The sequence below is a fragment of the Mobula hypostoma genome, chromosome 8 (assembly GCF_963921235.1).
Source record: "Mobula hypostoma chromosome 8, sMobHyp1.1, whole genome shotgun sequence".
Classification (NCBI taxonomy): domain Eukaryota; kingdom Metazoa; phylum Chordata; class Chondrichthyes; order Myliobatiformes; family Myliobatidae; genus Mobula; species Mobula hypostoma.
In genome coordinates, this window is record NC_086104.1 from 148,164,325 (window position 1) to 148,185,306 (window position 20,982).

The 20,982-nt window shown below is 46.4% G+C and overlaps 1 protein-coding gene across 4 annotated transcripts in view; it reads left to right on the forward strand.

Annotated features, from left to right (window-relative positions):
• LOC134350283 (transcription factor COE2) overlaps positions 1-20,982 on the forward strand; it is a 339,453-nt gene that overhangs the window by 13,595 nt on the left and 304,876 nt on the right. For all 4 annotated transcript variants that reach the window (XM_063055319.1, XM_063055318.1, XM_063055321.1 and 1 more), the window contains 2 exons: positions 2,892-2,947; positions 5,333-5,406. In XM_063055319.1, the coding sequence (XP_062911389.1) occupies positions 2,892-2,947; positions 5,333-5,406 (130 nt within the window). The remainder of the gene's footprint in view (positions 1-2,891; positions 2,948-5,332; positions 5,407-20,982) is intronic.

Sequence of the window (20,982 nt, forward strand, 5' to 3'; positions counted from 1 at the left end):
AAGAATAATACACATGGGCTCCACTCGATTTGACTGATTTCATTCAGATTTGGCTTGGTTACAGAAGACAAGAGGGTATTGGAGGAGTGCGGTTATTCTCGCTGGAGGTCTCTGTCCAGTGGGGGCCCACAGATTTTCAGTATATACTAATGACTTGGATGAAAATATATGTGCTCTGATGAGTAAGTTGGAAGACAACGCAAAAACTGGTGAGGATAGAGCAAGATGTGAGTCAGCTGCAGTTATTGGCGGAGAAAGGGCAGATGGAGCTTTATCGGGCAAGTGTGTAGTGTTGCACTTTGGGAGGTCAAATGTAAGGGGAAGGTATTCTGAACTGATTCTATGACCTACAGATTCACTTTCAAAGACTCTTTACAACTCATGTTTTCAGCGTTATTTATCTGGAGCTTGTTTACTTTTGTTTATTTTTTTCAGTCTTTGTCTAAAGTTTTTTTTGGTAAAATTTTATTGTATTTTTCCCTGGAGATGCCTGCAAGGGAAAAAAAAACGAATTTCAGTATATAGTAACGTGTACTTACTTTGATAATAAATTTACTCTGAAGTTTGAAGGTACACAGTAAATTGCAGGACCCTTAAGAGCACCGACGTACAGATGGACCTTAAGGGCCCAAGTCTATAGTTCTCTGAAAGTGGCAGCACAAGTAAACCAGATGGTAACGAAGGCATATGGAAAAAGCCCATTGAATAGGAGGCCATTGAACCTGCTGCACCATTGGATCATGGCTGATTTATTAAACCTCTCAACCCCATTCTCGTAGCTTCTCGCTGCAACCTTTGATGACCTTACTAATCAAGAACCTATCAACACGCGCTTTAACTATACCCAATGACTTGACCTCCACAGCCGCCTGCGGCTATGAGTTTCAAAGGTTCGCCACGAAGTTCCACCTCATCTTCTACTCCGAGGCTGCGCCCTCTGGTCCTGGACCATTGGAACTAACCCCCCCCCCCCCCCAGTGTCGACTTTGTCTAAGCCTTTTCGATATTTGATGACTTTCACTGAGATTCCCCCCTCATTCTGAAAAAAAAAACAACTCCAGCGAGTACAGGCCCAGAGCCATCTAATGCTCCCCATATGTTAACCCTTTCATTCCCAAGATAATTCTCGTGAACCCCCTCAGGACCCTCTCCAATGCCAGCAGATTCTTTCCTAGGTAAGGGGCCCAAAGCTGTTCGCAGAACCCCGAACATGTCCTTAGTCACTTAGGGCGTTGAGTACAGGTTAGGAAATTCGGCTGCAGTTTATAAAGCTTTGATTCGGCCGCACCTAGGGCAGCGTGTTCAGTTTTGGTTGCCCCATTATAGGAAGGATTTGAAGGCTTTGAAAAGGTGGCGGAAGATCTCACCGGGGGCTGCCTGGATTAGAGGGTATTAGCTGATTGCTGAGGTCGGCAGACTTGAGTTGTTTTCTCCAGAGCGTCGGAGGCTGAGGGGAGAGGTGACGGAAGTTTACAATACTATTACAGGCACATCAGTAGACAGGGTAGATAGTCGAAATATCCCTTTCCAGGGTCGTTCAGTCAAATACAGAGGATATAGCTTTCAAACGACAGGGGGAAAGGTTAAGGAAGACGTAAGGAGCGATTTTTTTTTACACAGGGAGTGGTGGGTACCTGGAACGCACTGCCAGGGGCGAAAGCAGACACAGAAGTGGCATTTGGACAGGCACATTAACATTAACATGCAGATGATAGAGGGATACGGCCCCTGTGCGGGAAATAGGTTTAGCTTAACTTGACGTCATGGCCGGTACAGGAATAGTGGGCCGAATGGCCCGTTCCTGCGCGGTATCACTCTAAGTTTTGGAGGGAGACCGGGAAACAGAGCATGTTGTGCAGGAGTAGTCGATAATTGGAATTCACGATGAAGGCGGAGATTGTCCGTCCACTTAAAACTGTTTACCTCAGCGTTTTCATTAAGTACCGTGAACTGCGGGACAAAAATACCCTGCGTGGCGGCTGATCAAACTCCGTGACTCTTTGTCGATCGCCACGGACGCAATGGGCCGATTGGCCTCCCTCTGCATCGCACGTTTTCTGCGAGTCCGCGCTGATGCCGAGCCCGATCTCAGCGTATGCTTTCTGGGTCAACCCAGCATTGCACAGCGCCGGTAAATGCTAAATATTACACTTCAGGTCAGGGACGTGACGTGACTGTTATCTTCACGGCCCATTTCTGCTTAGTTGGTTTAACACACGATGTTTCTATTGCTAACGGGTACCTAACCCAACCTGGACGCATCAGACTGATGCAGCTATAAAGAAGGCGAGACAGCGGGGATATGTCATTACGAGTTTGAGGAGATTTGGTTTATTAACTAAAACACTCGAAAAGTTCTACAAATGTACCGGGGAGAGCATTCTGACTGGCTGCATCACCGTCTGAAACGGGCGAGGCGACTGCACAGGATCGAAGCAAGTTGCAGAAACTTGTTAACTCAGTCAGCTCCATTATGGGCACTAGCCTCCGTAGTGTCCAAAACACATTCATGGACTGGTGTCTTAGGAATGCGGCGTCCGTCATCAGGGACCCCCGTCACCAGAACATATCCTCTTCTCACTGTTACCATCAGGAAGGAGGTACAGAAGCCTGAAGGCACACACTCAGTGATTCAGGAACAGCTTCTTCCCCTCTGCTATACGATTTCTGAATGGACATTGAACTCATAAACACCACCTCACTGTTTTTTGTACTCTAGTTATTTTAACCTAACTATTTAATAGACATCGATATACTTACTGTAATTCATTATTTTCCCCCTATATTTATTTATCATGTATTACGTTGTGCAGTACTGCTGCCGTGAAGTTAATAATTTCACAACATATGCCGGTGGTATTAAATCTGATCCCGATTCTGATTCCGTACAGGTGTGCGAACGGAGCAGGATCTCTACGTGCGACTCATCGATTCCGTGACCAAACAGGTACTGAGATTAATTGCACTTGCCTCCGCGTGACCCCCAGAATATTACACGCAATTCTGCCAAACTTTCCCAAAGTCACAATTCTAAGCCAACTGAAGCGATGGACTGACCACAGCTAAAACCCAGTGTACACTTACCTTGACCTACAAAGGAAACGAGGCGCTATTACATCGTGTAGGCAGCAGAAGCCGGTAACTACACGACGGAGATGTTTGATGCAAAGGAGTTCACCCTCTGTAAAGTTGAGATGGTCTTAATTACTTTAGCGGACTTCGTGATCATAGGCAGTTCTATTTAAATTCAGACACGATTCAGAATTTTAAAAAGCTTTATATTTAACACAATCAGCAAATAGTTTTGAAAAGTTACGACCCCAAAGTTAAACCTGGCTCTCTTAGAGAAATTAGTCGTAACTTCTATCACAGTCGGAGTTACGGGACAAAGTAAGGGTTAATTTGTAAATTAAGCTCTCGACGTCCCGAGTACGCACAATCATTATCAATGATGCTTTTCGTTATTCGGTCTTTGCAGGTGAACTACCGAGTCATACGCTCTCCTGGTGGGGAGTAGAGGTGGTGAACGGGTACTACATGTGATCTCTAAAATTTAAGACTAGAAAGGCAAAAAGCCATCCACTCTTTTTTTCACAGCTGATGGAATCAGGCTGGTTAAGAACCTGGTGGTCATTACCCAGAGATCTGGAAATGGCAAGGTTCTAGAGGGGTGATTTAATCGACAACACCGCCTACCAACTGGCGTCAAACTTTTCCAGAAGAGTAAGGCAGAACAGGGCGGGAAGAGATATTGTCCACAGAGGTCAGGAGAGTCATGGAAAATACACATTCTCCATGACAACCATTAGGGAGGGGCAGAGGAGCCCGAGGGTACACATTCAGCGATTCAGGAACAGCCTTTCCCTCTCTGCCATCAGATTTCTGAACGGACATTGTACCTCACTACTTTGAAAAAAAATTGCACCACTTATTTAATTTAACCCTTTAAATATATATGTACATACTGTAATTTATAATAATGTTATATTATTATGCACTGCATTGTACTGCTGCTGCATAACAACAAATTTCACAACGTATGCCACTGATATTAAACCTGAATCTAATTCTGGTGTGGATTGGGAGATACATCAGATGACTATATCCGAATTGTGACAATTTTTTTTATACAGTGCCAGAGTGGTGAACTTGTCATTGATGGGAAATAATTTAATAATCGTTTATTTGCGGATTTTTTTAATGTCGGTTATACATTACCAACATCAGTCATTTCCAGGGCAGGAAAATCTATCCTTTCTCCGGCCAGCCCCTTAGGGCTCATACCTCGGTAGGATAGCAGTAAATTCACTCCTTCCCAGTTCCTGTGCCACATGTGCCTCTGTGAGTGAGACTGACCCTGTGTGACAGGAACCGCACGCACACTGGCTCCAGTAGGAATTGGCTGTGACACCCCCAGAGCCGTTTCACATGGGGCACCAACAGACGGATCCTCGTTCCACTGGGGGATCGTCGCAGCTGCCGGCAGGAGGAAATTTTCATCCCGTCAGTCTGGGCTGAATTGCAACCCAGGCCTCAGAGGTGAAAGGATAGCGTCTCGCCCACTGCACCTTCGAGTCCCCTGTGCTCAGTACATTTAACAGCTGCGTATTTTATCCCGTTTCGTCAATGCATCTAGAAGCGAACGTTCCCGTCGGGCTGCCGCATGGATTAGCCTAGAATACGCAACGCTTGAGCTAATTAGCAACACACTTCCAACTCCTCCATTCATGTATTAATTTTACTTAATGTAACTTTCAGACCCCATTTGTTAACCGCCATTGGCACTGGAAGGTGCTGAGTTGGGCGAAGTAATTCCGGGTGTCAGGAGAATTGGTGCGTTGAAAAGAAATTGCGAGGGCTGAGATCACGGTATTTGAAGTTGAAAGCAAATCAGATTTAGTTTGGGAAACGGATAAATTTGTTACTGCAGTGAAGGTTTCAAATCCCGGCGGATTTGAACGAGAGGGGAGTCAGGACATGGCCAGCCAGAGGCCATCTTAGTTGATAAAGAAGGATCTTCAGGTGGCCCCAAAGACCACGGGGTAAACGCAAGAGATTCTTACAGATGCTGGAAATCTTAAACAGCACACACAAAAGCCTGGAGGAATTCAGCAAGTCAGGCAGCTTTTACGGAGGGGAAAAAATAATCCTGATAAAGGGCCTCGACCCCAAACTTTTCCTGTTTATTCCTCTCCGTAGATGCTGCCTGACTTACTGAGTTCCTCCATTGTATGCATGCTAGATTGGCGCGGTTTACCAGTTTGTCCAATGCCCTTGCTCCCAACAATCCTTGACGCCGAGCTGATCAATAATTCTCGAACTCTCTTTGCAGCCAATTGTCTACGAGGGTCAAAATAAAAACCCAGAAATGTGCCGGGTGCTTCTTACTCATGAAGTGATGTGCAGGTAAGGCCCAGCCAATTGCAGAGCTGTTTCGTGTTGACTTGCCCATTTGTCTCAGCGATGATGGAATATCCCTGAATCTGGAATTATGCAAGATGCACCAAGCATTTCGTTGGGTTAATAGAGAACATATTAAGAAATGCAGGTCCTCCAGAGAAAAAATATGGCTTCAAGTTTCTTAATTAATTGCATAGTGATTCAGAAGCTTCAGATCTCTATGGGAATGATCTTGTGTTTCATAGTACAGGGCTTCTGGACCATCTGTTCCATTTTGCAATGTAATGGGTGAACCTCCTCTCAAATGGGTTTTCTGCAATCCCCATGATAAGGTGTAAATTGGAGGGGAATTAAATAATGTTAGCCCATGTGGTCAAAGACAACCAGCAGTGTTGGATGAGCTCCCATTGTTTCAATGGAAAGGAAATTCAGGTGGAGAACAGACCAGTTGCTGCTATGTTGTGGGGAAATGTGGCATCTAATTTGTGCAGAGCGAGATCCCACAGAATGCAATCTTTCTAACTGAGAGTCCCCTTACAGCCTGCTATGCCTCTGGCGCGTAGGGCAGCACTGAAGTCCCCCATCCCTGTCTTTGGCCATCCAAACTAATTTTGGTCTTGGCAGTGTTCAGGGCTTCCTTCATTGTGCCAGTAGCTTCCTCTCAGTTTTCACTAGTATCGGTCAGGAATATCGTGGAGACTCAGGAATACTGTTGCACGCAAATATAGAAAGATTCTTCATTGCTGTTTCTGTAACAATTTTCTTTGACCAGTCAGGGTTGTTAGCCCTGAGCTGAAACTCAACCTGGAGGACCGGTGGGCCACTCTTAATCTGGCCTCGATTTTTTGACCCTGCCAAGAGTCAGAGGACAAGGCCCCGAATCCAGCCAACATAGATTTCCGGATCACTGAGGCACTCAAGCCTTCAAACCCCATGTCAAGGTCATTGTCCTCTTTGAAGTTTCACTGAGAGTAATTAAAGAATAATTGGTGAGAATAATATTGAAGATTAGATTTATTTGTCATGTGTACATCAATAGATACAGTGCGATGCATCGCCAATATGCTGGACACAACCCACAAGTGTTGCATGCTTTTGTAGTTTTCCCTCAATTTACTAACCCTATCTCGTATGTCTTTGGAATGTGGGAGGAAGCCCTAGGTGGTCACGAGGAGAACGTACAAACTCCTTACAGACAGTGGCAGGAATTGAACCCTGATCTTCCTGCTGGCATTCTGTAAGGCATTGTGCTAACCGCTACACTGATGTGTACCACGTGTTATGTTTGGAGTTAAGGAATGGGTAAAGGACCATGAGCATTTTGAAATTGCTACGTTTTTTTCTAGACAATGTCATGTGATTTGCTATGGTGCTTTCATCCTAAAGTACTGGTGTAAAGTTCAGTGTTTCTTCTAATTGTTCTTTCTAGGTTGATTTGCCAAACCATTACTATACAATACCAATCTCCAAACTGATTCCATTGTGCACCAGATAACCATTCCAGAATGATCCAGTTTACCTTATGAAATCACTGGAAATAAGGAAATGTGGGGAGGCAAAGGGGGTGATGGGTTTGTTAGAAAATGCACCTTTAACTGTGATACTGAGCTAGTCAAGGGCTGTGAGGTTAGGTCTTGTGATTGGTCATAGATCAATTGTTTGGAGGTGAGGTATCAGTGTGGAAATGACTTGGCCTCCACAGTCATTGGATATATTGAAAGTGGAGGTTGATAGATTCTTGATTAGTAAGGGCATCAAAGATTATGGGGAGAAGGCAGGAGTACGGTGCTTGGAGGGATAATAAATCAGGCATGATGGAATGATGTGACAAACTCAATGGGCTGAATGGCCTAATTCTGCTCCTGTTGACATAGAAGACAGGAGCAGTCTATTTATCCCTTTGAATATGCTCCGCCATTTAAAATGGTCACAGTTGCTACAATTTGTTGTTTGAGAGACGACTGGTGGCTAGATCTAAGGCAAGCTGCCTCGATTTGTACAGGCAGAACAGACATATGGTGAAGGATCAGGTTGAGATGGTGCACCGCCATCATTTATTAATCCATTCACAGGCTGTAAGTGCCAGCACTCATTGCCTATCCTTAACTGCCCCTGAACTGGTCAGGCATGTTAACGTACTTACTAACTTACCGCCAGTTACACTGCTGTCGTTTAGGGAAGCAATGGAAGTCCTCCATCTCTATCTGTCCTTGGCCACCAATTTTAGTCTTGGTCTTGGCAGTGCTTCCTTCATCACGCCAGTACCTTCTTCTCTGCCTTCACTGCTATAACCCATACAAATCCCGGGTGGAGACTCAGGAATACTGTCACACACAGATCTGTAGAAGGATTCTTCATAGCTGTTTCTGTAACAGTTTTGTTTGACCAGTCAAAGTTGTTAGCCCTGATATGAAACCCAGAACCTGGAGTGCAGGTGACCCACTCTTAGTCTGGCCTCCACCTTTTGACCTGTTTGGCATGGGTGACCCTACCAGAAGCCAAAGCATAAAGCCCTGACTCCAGCCAACATAGCTCTTCGGGTCACTGAGACACGCAAGCCTCCAAATCTTGGTCCATTTGGAGGGAGACATGTTAAGAGTTGACTGTATTGCTTTGGGTCTGAAGTCACATCTATGCAGGGTTTCACAAAATTGTGCAACACGAGAACAGGCCATTCAGCCCTACTTGTCCTTGCTGACCCGCAGGCACCCTTCCATGTTAATCCCGTTATCTAAAACTGGATCTATCACCCTTCAAAAAGTGACTGAAGTGCTAATTTTACATTATTATGGCTTTTATAACAAACTGAGAGTTTCGTGATTAAAGTCACCGAGAACAGCTTTTTCTTTTTTTTAAAAAAAACATCCAGCTTTAGCTAATTATCTAATTTAAATTGCCAAGCCACAATGGTGGGTTTCAAACACCCATCTCTGAATCAAGGCTCCAGCTGCCATCCAGTAACCTAACCACAGCCCTAGTGTACTGCTACTGAGCTAGAACACTGGGAACACAATGGGGGAAGGTATGGCCCCTGGCATTGAGAAAACAAAGTGAGTTCAGCTCATTCCCCGCCTCCTTTTATTGTATTGACATGAAAATAGCACAAGAAATATAAATTCACAGGTGCAAGGTAGCAATTAGCGCTGAGGCAGTGCAGCAAAACTCATTGTGGGTATGCGGCAGCCCAATCAGGTGCTGTATACCTGGAGAACAAACAGAGGCTTCTGCTCTCTGGGGATGGACTACGCCAGGTGCCTCTGTCTGAATCACACTCGGTTTCAGATTTGAGCAACACACATCTAAGTTGCTGGTGAACGCAGCAGGCCAGGCAGCATCTCTAGGAAGAGGCACAGTTGACGTTTCGGGCCGAGACCCTTCATCAGGACTAACTGAAGGAAGAGTTAGTAAGAGTTAGTCCTGACGATGGGTCCCGGCCCAAAACATCGACTGTACCTCTTCCTAGAGATGCCGCCTGACCTGCTGTGTTCACCAGAACTTTGATGTGTGTTGCTTGAATTTCCAGCATCTGAAGAATTCCTGTTGTTTGCGGTTTCAGATTTGCCCTGGTATCTTGCAGGGCTTCCATTTTTCTTTTTTGGAGAACTTCTTTCAACAGAAACTGGTTCCACTTGCCCGTGTTGCATTGACAGACGACTCAGAAGGGTTGGGGCTGCACTGTGACAGCCTCTTCGCCATTTGGAGTGAATGCAGTCTCTTTATGGTGTCAAAGGTCAGGGGGAGTAGGTAGGAGAATGCTGTTCAGAGGGGTAATAAATGGAGGAGGAGATTTGATGGGCTGAATGACCCAATTCTAGTCTTATGGGAACAATGCACACCCCTCCCAACAACAGCCTGTGAGTAACCATTACCAAAGCTCAGTTATGATTATGATTATGAGGACACGCAGTCCCCTTTTATTGTCATTTAGTAATGCATGTATTAAGAAATGATAAAATGTTTTTCCAGAATGATATCACGAAACACATGACAAGCCAACTTAAAAACTAAAGAAGTTAGTCCAGCCACATAAAGTATTGTAGCTGCTGTGGTGGGTTAGAAGGCAGGCATCCTGTGGCAAGCCGCTCTACTTCTGATTTGCCAGGGTAATGCCCACAAAAATGCTGGAGGAACCCAGCAGGCCAGGCAGCATCTACGGAGAGGAATTAAATATCAGTGGCGACCCTTCATCACGCCTGATCAATGATCTCGGCCTTAGATGTCGACAGTTTATTCCTCTCCACGGATGCTGCCTGACTTGCAGAGTCCTTCCGGCATTTTGTCAGTGTTGCTCTGGATCTCCAGCATCTGCAGAATCTCTTGTTTCTGATTCTCCAGTGCCTTCCCGCTGCACGCAGGGCACAAGTTAGGAATGTGATAGAATGGTCTCTACTTTGCACCTTAACTCCTTGTGGGATAAAACTGGAAGTTTCCAAAAATAAAACGGCAGAGGCATTTTAAGTTGAAGGAGAAACACAGAGCATAATGTGTGGTTAAAAAGAAGACTCATAATTACGTCATCACGTCAGACCAGCCTCTGAGAGTGAACTCCAACTCAATGTCAGTGGTTGTGAATTATGCACATTTCCAACGACTGCATTACCCTACGCAGGACCCCCAGAATTCACTGAAACTGGCAGTGTGAGTGAGTCCAGAGCTTGGATGAGCTGCCCGGCTCGGGTGTTATGCTTCGAGGGTGGAGTAACAGGAGGTGCCCCTGGCTCGTTCAGAGGCGTGTTGACACGCTCATGGTCATGTTCTGACGCTGGGGGCACGGTAGCGGAATCCTCCAAATCTTGGTGGGCCTGTTTAAGGGGATCTACCAAAATTTACTTAGGTTTACCCCTCCTATCTATGATAAAAGTCTTTTCTCTCCGTTCTAAAACACGGACCTAAGGGGATGTTGGTGTGCATCATGGCAGTTAAAAACATACGAGGCAGATTGTAGGTCAACAGGAACCTAAGAGTTCATCCTTCTACATTACATTATCCTACAAAGCACTCTGTTTAAAAAACACTCGTGCAATACCCTACACCACTTCCCCATAAATGCTGGTAAGTGGCTGCACGGTGTACCATATTAGATTATGAAGACAGGCAGTCCTCTTTATTGTTGTTTAGTAATGCATGCATTAAGAAGTGATACAATGTTGCTCTGGAATGATATCACAGAAACACAAGACAAATCAAGAATAAAAAAACTGACAAAAACCACATAATTATAACATATAGTTACAACAGTGCAAAGCAATACCATAATTTGATAAGAGAACAGACCATGGACACGGTTAGAAAAAGTCTCAAAGTCTCTCGAAAGTCCCGTCATCTCACGCAGATGGTAGAAGGGAGAAACTCTCCCTGCCATGAACCTCCAGCGCTGCAAACTTGCCGATGCAGCACCCTGGAAGCACCCAACCACAGTCCAACTCCGAGTCCGTCCGAAAACTTCAACCCTCCGACACCGAACACCAAGCACCATCTCTGCCGAGCGCTTCGATCCCGGCCCCGGCAACAGGCAATAGGCAAAGCCAAGGATCTGGGGCCTTCCCCTCCGGAGATTCTCGATCGCACAGTAGCAGCGGCAGCGAAGCGGGCATTTCAGAAGTTTCTCCAGATGATCCTCCGTGCTTCTCACGTCCGTCTCCATCAAATCAGGATTGTGCATGGTACCTACTTAACAGATACGATATAATTTCGGAGCAGCTGCGTGCGCTGCATCGTGTCGCCATCTTCTCCTCCCCACCTGCAAAATGCACTGCAGATTCTTGCCTAGGCTATTCCTGTAGACTTTTTCGGACCCACGATCTCTGTCACCAAGGAGGTCAGGAACATGGGAACACCGCCTCTTGGAAGTTACCCTCCTTTTGCACATCATCCTGACTTTCAATAGTTTTGTAGTTTCTTTTTTGTCACTGGGCCAAAATCCTAAACCTCCCTCCCCAGGAGTATTGTGGGAACCCCTCACCAGCAGGATGGCAGTGGTTCACGAAGGCAGATTAAAGGTTAGTTTTATTTGTCACGTGTGTATCGAAATGCACATTGAAACGTGTCCTTTGCACCAAATCAAAACAGCGAGGAATGTGCCACGCTTCCAGTGCCAACATAGCCTGCCCCCAGCTCACTAACCCTCACCCTAAACGCACGTCTTTGGAATGTGGGAGGAAACCTGAGAACCTGGTGGAAACTCACGCAGTTACTAGCACGGTTAGGCATGACACTAACCGCTACCCTGCTACGTCTTCTTTATTGGGAAGGGAAAATAAATTTTGGCCTTGGATATCAAAAAATGAATAAAGAGAAACCTTACTGATGCCTTCTGTGTCTCAATATGCCACTGCGGCTCCTTAGGCAAGAAATGCCCGCACATCTACGGCTTCCGCTCTCATTTTCATCGATCCTTTGTGGTTTAAGGCCTAAACCAGGTCGACGTCAACACTGAACTGAGGGAGTGGTATCCTGCTGTCAAACCTCTGGATAAGGCATGAACCGAGGCACCATCTGTTCTCTCAGGTGGATGTCAAAGATCCCATGACACTCTTCCAAAGAAGCACATGGGCTTTCTCCCCAGTGTCCCATCCTATACTTATCCCTCATTGAACGCTCTTAAAGCTGATGTCCTATTCATGATCTCATTGTTTTTGGGAACTTGCTGTGTGCAAGTCGGCATTTCCTGTGTGGTTAACAATGACTACACTTCAAAAATATCTATTTTGCTGCACAGTACCTTCTGGATGACGCGTGGGTTGAGGAAAGAGAGTAAATCAAAATTTAAAGATTAACTTTATCTGTTACATACAACATCAAAACATGCAGCGAAATTCATCGCTCGCGTCAGTGAGGACCGTGCCGGTTAGTCTACGAGTGTCGGCACGCTCTCAGCGCCTTCGTAGCCTGCCCACTGCTCGCTAATCCTAACTTGGAGGTCTTTGGAATGTGAGAGGAAGCTGGAACACCTGGGGGGGAGACTCATACAGTCATGGTAAAGCCCTTGAAACCATTGAGTGCATCTACATGAAACGCTGTCGTAGGAAAGCAGCATCAATCATCAGAGATCCCCACCAGACAGGTCATGCTCTCTTCTCACTGCTGGCGGTGCTGGCTCGAAGGGCCGAATGGCCTACTCCTGCACTTATTGTCTATTGCTGCCATTAAGTAGAAGGTACAAGAGCCTCAGGACTCACACCACCAGGTTCAAGAACAGTTGCTACCCCTCAACCATCAGGCACCTGAACGAAAGGGGATAACACTCTTTTGCCCGTCCATTGCGATGTTCCCACATCCAATGATCTCACTTTAAGGGCTCTTTATCTTCTCATTTCATGTTCTCATTATTTATTGCTATTTGTTTATGTTTGCATTTGCACATTTTATTGCCCTCTGCACTGTGCTTGATCTTTCATTGATCCCGTTATAGTTACTATTCTATAGATTGGGCATGGGCAGTGTGGTGGAGTAGTGGTTAGCACAGCGCTTTACAGTGCCGGCAACACGGGTTCAGTTCCTGACGCTGTCCGTAAGAAGTTTGTACCTTCTCCCTGTGACTATGTGGGTTTCCTCCGGTTTTCTCCCGCAGTCCAAAGACGTACTGGCTGATAGGTTAATTGGTCCTTGTCAATTGTCCCATGATTAGGCTAGGATTAAATTAGAGGATTGCAGCTCAGAGTGCTGTAAAGGCCTATTCCATGCTGTATCTCAATAAGTAAATAAAATTTGCTGAGTATGCCCACAGGGAAATGAATCACCCTGCCTCCCTTTCTCCATGCAAGCCTACATGACTGGAAATCTTTCCCTGACCCAAAAACATTCCCACATAGTTCCCATCACTCTTATCTTGGTTCAACACTGTTTGGGGGGGGGACTCTTTCTGGGGTCGATTCAGTGCATTGAGATATCAAGAACCTATTTACTTTTCTCCAAGTCCCCACCCTTGGAGCAGTTTGAGGGATTAAAGCAGAGGCCAAATGTGGAGTGCGTGGATATTTAGGAGCAGGAACTGGATGTTTGCAGGCATATTTTAAAGAACATAGTCATAGTCATACTTTATTGATCCTGGGGGAAATTGGTTTTCATTACAGTTGCACCATAAATAATAAATAGTAATAAAACCATAAATAGTTAAATAGTAATATGTAAATATGTAAATTGTGCCAGGAAATAAGTCCAGGACCAGCCTATTGGCTCAGGGTGTCTGACCCTCCAAGGGAGGAGTTGTAAAGTTTGATGGCCACAGGCAGGAATGACTTCCTATGACGCTCAGTGCTGCATCTCGGTGGAATCAGTCTCTGACTGAATGTACTCCTGTGCCCACCCAGTACATTATGTAGTGGATGGGAGACATTGACCAAGATGGCATGCAACTTAGACAGCATCCTCTTTTCAGACACCACCGTCAGAGAGTCCAGTTCCATCCCCACAACATCACTGGCCTTACGAATGAGTTTGTTAATTCTGTTGGTGTCTGCTACCCTCAGCCTGCTGCCCTAGCACACAACAGCAAAAATGATAGCACTGGCCACCACAGACTCATAGAACATCCTCAGCATTGTCCAGCAGATGTTAAAGGACCTCAGTCTCCTCAGGAAATAGAGACGGCTCTGACCCTTCTTGTAGACAGCCTCAGTGTTCTTTGACCAGTCCAGTTTATTGTCAATTCGTATCCCCGGGTATTTGTAATCCTCCACCATGTCCACCCTGACCCCCTGGATGGAAACAGGGGTCACCAGTACCTTAGCTCTCCTCAGGTCTACCACCAGCTCCTTAGTCTTTCTCACATTAAGCTGCAGATAATTCTGCTCACACCAGGTGACAAAGTTTCCTACCGTAGCCCTGTACTCAGCCTCATCTCCCTTGCTGATGCATTCAACTATGGCAGAGTCATCAGAAAACTTCTGAAGATGACTTCTGAACATTATGGCTGGAGGGGCAGAGAGATGGCCCTAGTTCAGGGAAGTTGACAAATGTTGATAATTGGGGGAGGGAGGGAAGTCAAAATTAACGATTTCAATTTCAAGTTCATTGTCATTCGACTATGTATACAGCTAAATAAAACGTCGTTCCTCCAGCACCAAGGCGTAAAGCGCAGCACATCATATACATATCATTACAATCCTGCACACACAGTCTCAAAATAATATTTGTGTAATCCCCAGGTGACATAGTCTGAAGATTCACAGGTTGACATAAAGGGCGAGGTGCATGTGTTTGTAATATTGCTGGCACTATTATAATGAAATAAGCAGTCGTATAAGTATAAATTTGAGAACATGAATGTGTTTACATGGTGTTTCTATGTTACACAATATGGCATAATGCTTACTAAGAACATTATTGAGTGAAGTTTGATAACAAGACCTCTTAGGACAGAAGGCCAAAAGCTTGGTTGAAGAGATAAGTTTTAAAAACTATCTGAAGGAGGGGTGAGACACAAAAGAATTAAAGGAGGTAATTGCAGGCCTGCAAATGATATGTTTTTGGATTTTGAGCTTCCAGAGGAATATAACAAATTTGTAAAACATTTAACCAGGATTGCAAACCCCACTCCCCATCCCCCACCTTTCAAAAGAAACTCTCCAAGATTCTGGTTCCCCTGATGAGCTTTACACATTCCTGGTAACGTTTAAACAGCGCAACCTTCGAACTTTCGCCATTAACATCTGCAAAATGAATTCTGCGAAGATCCCAAAATTCTGTGAATTACAGCATTTGAAACCATACAAAAAGAAGACAACATTCTTCTATTCTCAGAAGAACATATATATAAAAAAAAACTTCTCATTATTTTTGACACATTCTTTTTCCATTTGCATTGATTGCAAAATCCTTGTCCAGTTTGCAAACCTGTCCGCATCTGTCCATATCGCCTCAGTAGGTTCAGCTGTTACGCTGCTTTTCCCTCCTCGGTCAGTGACACCAACAGGTCCTGCAACCTCCAATCCCACACATGTATCTGCCTTATCTCCATAGCTACCTCAAAGGATGCCTGTTTGAACATACCCTCCCTATCCCCTCTCCAGAGCACAGAAGGTGATGGAGGAGTTTATAGGATAAACCCTGTCAACCTGGTACATAGTATATTATTGGTTCTTTTTAGGACGAGGGAGATGTCTTCCTTTTTTAAAGAAAGGGACTTCCCTTCCTCCACTATCAACTCTACTCTTAAACGCATCTCCCCCATTTCACATACATCTGCTCTCACTCCATCCTCCCGCCACCCCACTAGGAATACGGTTCCCCTGGTCCTCACCTACCACCCCACCAGCCTCCGGGTCCAACATATTATTCTCTGTAACTTCCGCCACTTCCAATGGGATCCCACCATTAAGCACATCTTTCCCGCCCCCCCTCTGCATTTTGCAGGGATCGCTCCCTACACAACTCCCTTGTCCATTCGTCCCCCCCATCCCTCCCCACTGATCTCCCTCCTGGCACTTATCCGTGTAAGCGGAACAAGTGCTACACATGCCCTTACACTTCCTCCCTTACCACCATTCAGGGCCCCAAACAGTCCTTCCAGGTGAGGCAACACTTCACCTGTGAGTCGACTGGGGTGATATACTGCGTCCGGTGCTCCCGATGTGGCCTTTTATATATTGGCGAGACTCGATGCAGACTGGGAGACCGCTTTGCTGAACATCTACGCTCTGTCCGCCAGAGAAAGCAGGATCTCCCAGTGGCCACACATTTTAATTCCACATCCCATTCTCATTCTGACATGTCTATCCATGGCCTCCTCTACTGCAAAGATGAAGCCACACTCAGGTTGGAGGAACAACTCCTTATATTCCGTCTGGGTAGCCTCCAACCTGATGGCATGAACATCGACTTCTCTAACTTCCGCTAAGGCCCCACTTCCCCCTCTTACCCCATCTGTTACTCATTTTTATGCACACATTCTTTCTCTCACTCTCCTTTTTCTCCCTCTGTCCCTCTGAATATACCTCTTGCCCATCCTCTGGGTTCCCCCCCTTGTCTTTCTTCCCGGACCTCCTGTCCCATGATCCTCTCGTATCCCCTTTTGCCTATCACCTGTCCAGCTCTTGGCTCTATCCTTCCCCCTCCTGTCTTCTCCTATCATTTTGGATCTCCCCCTCCCCCTCCCACTTTCAAATCCCTTACTCACTCTTCCTGCAGTTAGTCCTGATGAAGGGTCTCGGCCTGAAACGTCGACTGCACCTCTTCCTAGAGATGCTGCCTGGCCTGCTGCGTTCACCAGCAACTTTGATGTGTGTTATTGGTTCTTTATCATGTTTACTGAGATACAGTGAAAAACTTCATCTGTATGCCACTGATGTTCATAAGTACATCGAGGTAGTAAATAGAAAGCAGATTTCAGAATGTACTCAGTGGCTACTTTATTAGGTACACTTGCTTATTAGTGCGAATATCTAATTAGCCAATCACATGGCAGCAACTCAGTGCATAAAAGCATGCAGGCATGGTCAAGAGGTTCAGTTGTTGTTCAGAACAACCCGAATAGGGAAGAAATGTGATCTAAGTGACTTTGACCGTGGAATGATTGTTGGCGCCAGATGGGGTGGTTTGAGCATCTCAGAAACTGCTGATCTCCAAGGATTTTTTACGCACTACGGTCTCTAGAGTTTACAGAGAATGGTGTGAAAAATAAGAAGCATGCAGTGAGCGGTGGTTCTGTGAGTGAAAACGTCTTGTACGTGAGAGAGGTTAGAGGAGAATGGCCAGACTGGTTCAAGCTGATAACAGGCGACAGTAACTCAAGTAGCCACACGTTACAACAGTGGTATGCAGAAGAGCATCTCTGAATGCACAACACGTTGCACCTTGAAGTGGATGGGCTACAGCAGCGGAAGATCACACCGAGTTCCCCTCCTGTACCGAATAGAGTGGCCACTGAGTGTATCATGTTGCAGAGAAAGTGCATCACAAGCAAACAAATAAAATGTAACGGCCACATCAAAGTGGTTTGGAAGACTGAGTTCATCTTTAATGGATCGGAGGTCTGCTCAAGAGTCTGGTAATAGTGGGGTTGATGTTCTCCTTTAGCCTGCTGGTATGTTCTTTCAAGCTTTTATAACTTCTTCCCAAAGGGAGAGGGGAGCAGAGACAATTGCTGGGACAGACGGGGTCCTCGATTATATTGGCTGCTTTCTGAAGTTAGTGGGAAGTGTAGACAGAGTGTTGGAGGTCTGGAAACTGCTACCTGAAAGGGCGTTGGAGATGGAACTCCAAACCACCTTGAGGAACTACAGATAAGATCCAATAATCTAGTACACACAGAACTTTGGTGCTGCTGGGCCAGCAGATTTTGTGGACTATTGGATTTAAATGCAGCTGGGAAACAGATCCCCGGTCAGTCAACTGAGAGGAAGCGTGGCAAATATCTCTTGATATTCTATTGTCTGGGCCTGGACGAAAGGAGCCAAAAAACAAGCAGCTCGTAGGATGGGGGAAGAGGCAGAACCAGCCTCTTGTTGGATTTGGAGTAGGTGAGAGGAGGGGAGCTGGAAGCCAGGAGCAGATGGGCAGTGATTTGGCCACCACTGCCGGCCCACCAACTGGAGAGGGTCGTGGTTAAGGGTCGAAACACTTGGTGAAGGTTGGGAACCACCTGATGACATCTGCTCCTGGCTGAAGACTACGGTTACCTTATAAGGTAACTGGAGAATGCACTCTAACAGGTGTATGTAACAAACAAGTGAATAATTAGATTCAAGATTATTTGTTGTCATTTTTCAGCACACAAGTGTAAAGGAGAACGAAATGATTGTTACTTTGAATCAGATGTAGTATAAAGAACACAATTAAAAAAAACAGAAACTGCTGGACGAATTCGGCAGGCCCTGATGAAGGGCGTTGGCCTGAAATGTCGACTCGTTATCCCTGCCGTGGATGCTGCTGAGTTCCTCCGGCATTTTGTGTGTGTTGCCTTGGATCTCCAGCATCTGCAGAACCTCTCCTTACGTACAAGAGGGGAACACGGTGTGCTCTTCTCTCACTGTAGCCCATCCACTTCAAGATTCAACCTGCTGAGCATTCGGAGATGCCCTTCTGTTATGCATGTAGACGGATTGTACGTAACATGATGCTAGGTGGTGTGTACGTAATGGTGGTGGGGTGGGCTAATGGGTGGAGAATAACAAACCTTTGGACCATCTTTGTACACCATAATTTTCAGAACCACCAGCACGGATTCAACATTTTTAGCCCAGCATGGACCCTTTGGGCCGATTGGCCTGTTTGACCGCTGGAAATCGTTATCCTTTTTTGAGCTAGCAACTTGTGCAGGAATGAAAAGCGGTATCAGATTTCAAGCAGTGCTTGACAGGGTTCTTTAGTAACCCTGAAGAACATGGTCTTTGAGAGTGATTGCCAAGGTTTCTGTGTTGGCAAGGGAGACACTAGCATTCAGAAGATGACCTTCCTGTTCCCCCCCAATGTTCTTGACCCCTGTTGTCCTGAATCCTAACCACTGCTCAGGCTGCGCGCCCTCCGCTCGACCTCTGGACCCTTGGCTTACGCTCTGGTCTAGCGATCGAGCCAAATGCTGCTCTGTTGGTGCTTCTGAACAACTGGATGCTGGATCGCTGGGGTTTCACTGGAGTCAGCAACAAATCCAGTGAGGCAATCAGGGTAAAGCCCTCACTCAGACAGGCAGGAATGTGGAGCTTGCTTCTCAGGAGAGCGGCTGAAGGTGCGTCGAATGGGAGGCTGGGTGAGTGTATTGATGGAGAAGGGGTGGCTATGAATTGGTGAGGAGGAGGCTCATGTGCAGCATTGCTGACAGCAGGGCCCTTGCTGGGCTGAAAGGCCGTAAATCCAAGATGGTGTCTGCAGGGAAAGGGGTGGCTGCAGTGTGCAGCATGAACTCTTGGGGTCACTGAGTGCCGACCACAGACCACTCAGAGTGCTGCCTCAGGGAAAGGACTTGGTTGGGAACATGGAGAATGTTAAAGAAAATACCAGTGGTGTCTTACTCATGGGTTTCCCTTGTCTCTCTTGGTCTCTTTCTCTCAGTGACTATTTCGTTCACACTCTCCTTAACAATTCCTTCATTTTCTCCATCATTCACATTTTTTCTCTCCCTCTTCTCCAAGATTTTCTCACTCTCCCTTGCTTTCTCTACTCCCCTCCCTCCTTGCATTCTTCTTTATCTTCCCCCTCATCCTCCCTCCCTTCCCCTGCCCCCCACTCTCTCTACAATGATCCCCCACATTCTCTCTCTTCCTCCCCATTCTCTCTCTGTTCCCATCCTGACTCCCTTCTTTTCTCTTGCCCCACTTCCCCTCCCCTCTCTCCCGCCCTCTCTCCCGCTCTCTCCCCCTCCGCTCTCTCCCCCTCCGCTCTCTCCCGCCCTCTTCCTCTTCTCTCTCTCCCACCCTCTCCCCCTCCGCTCCCTCCCACCATCTCCCCTACCCTCTCTCCCACCCTCTCCCTCTCCCCTCCCCCTCCCCTCTCCCCCGCCCTCTTCCCCTCCCCTCTCTCCCACCCTCTCCCCCTCCGCTCCCCCTTCCCTCTCCCCTCTCCGCTCCCTCCCACCATCTCCCCTTCCCTCTCTCCCACCCTCTCCCCCTTCCCTCTCTCCCGCCCTCTCCCCCTCCGCTCTCTCCCACCCTCTCCCCCTCCGCTCTCTCCCGCCCTCTCCCCCTCCCCTCTCCCCTTCACACTCTCTCTCCTTCTATGGATACAGTTTATGCGCCATTTCGTATGACGTAGCTGATCATGGTCCTGGAGTCAGTGGTCGCATAACCAGGACTTGTGATATGCCCCCGCTGCTCATACGACCATCCACCACCTGCTCCCGTAGTTTCATGTGACCCTGATTGGGGGGGGGGGTTAAGCAAGCGCTACACCTTTCCCAAGGGTGACCAGCAGGCTAGCGGAGGGAAGGAGTGACTCACACCTCCTTTGGTAGAGACGCATCTCCACCCCGCCACCCTGGGTACAGAAGGAGAGTCGTCAGGAAACTGGAGTAGCAATCAGAGATCAAAGCCACTTATCGGGGGGTGTGGACAACTGGGGAATTTAAATTCAAATAACTAAATTAATCTGCATTTTAAAGAAAACACAGCAAGTCAGTAACTATAAGTAATCAACTTCTGGCTTACAAAATCTCAGCTGCCTGAGGAAGGGAAATGTCTTTCTTTCTCAGTCTGGCGAATGCGAGATTCCCGACCCATTGCTGGAGTGCAGGAGTAATGAGGGGTGGGCAATAAATCTTGTCATTTCCAGCAACATCCGCATACTACCATGAATAAATAATTTAAAAATCTCACAGTCAAACATTGCAGAAAAAGTTCTCATTGACCCTTGTTGTTAGATAAATTCACAATTGCAAATTTCATTGGTTCCAGGAACATTCTTTATTGTAAGGCCAATAATTCTACTCTCAGAAATATTTGTGAAAGCAAGAATGTTCATATTTTACATTCAAATATGTAACCACTCCAGTGGGAAATTAAAACATTGGACTTTACTGATGCTTTGGCAACCAGGAGTATCTGTAGCCGGAGGACCTAGGAGATCAACAGTATAATGCTGGGAGAAGTGAGGCCCATGTCCTCCCATTCTGTGGGAATCTCACATAGATTACGAACTCATGACCCCAGTCCC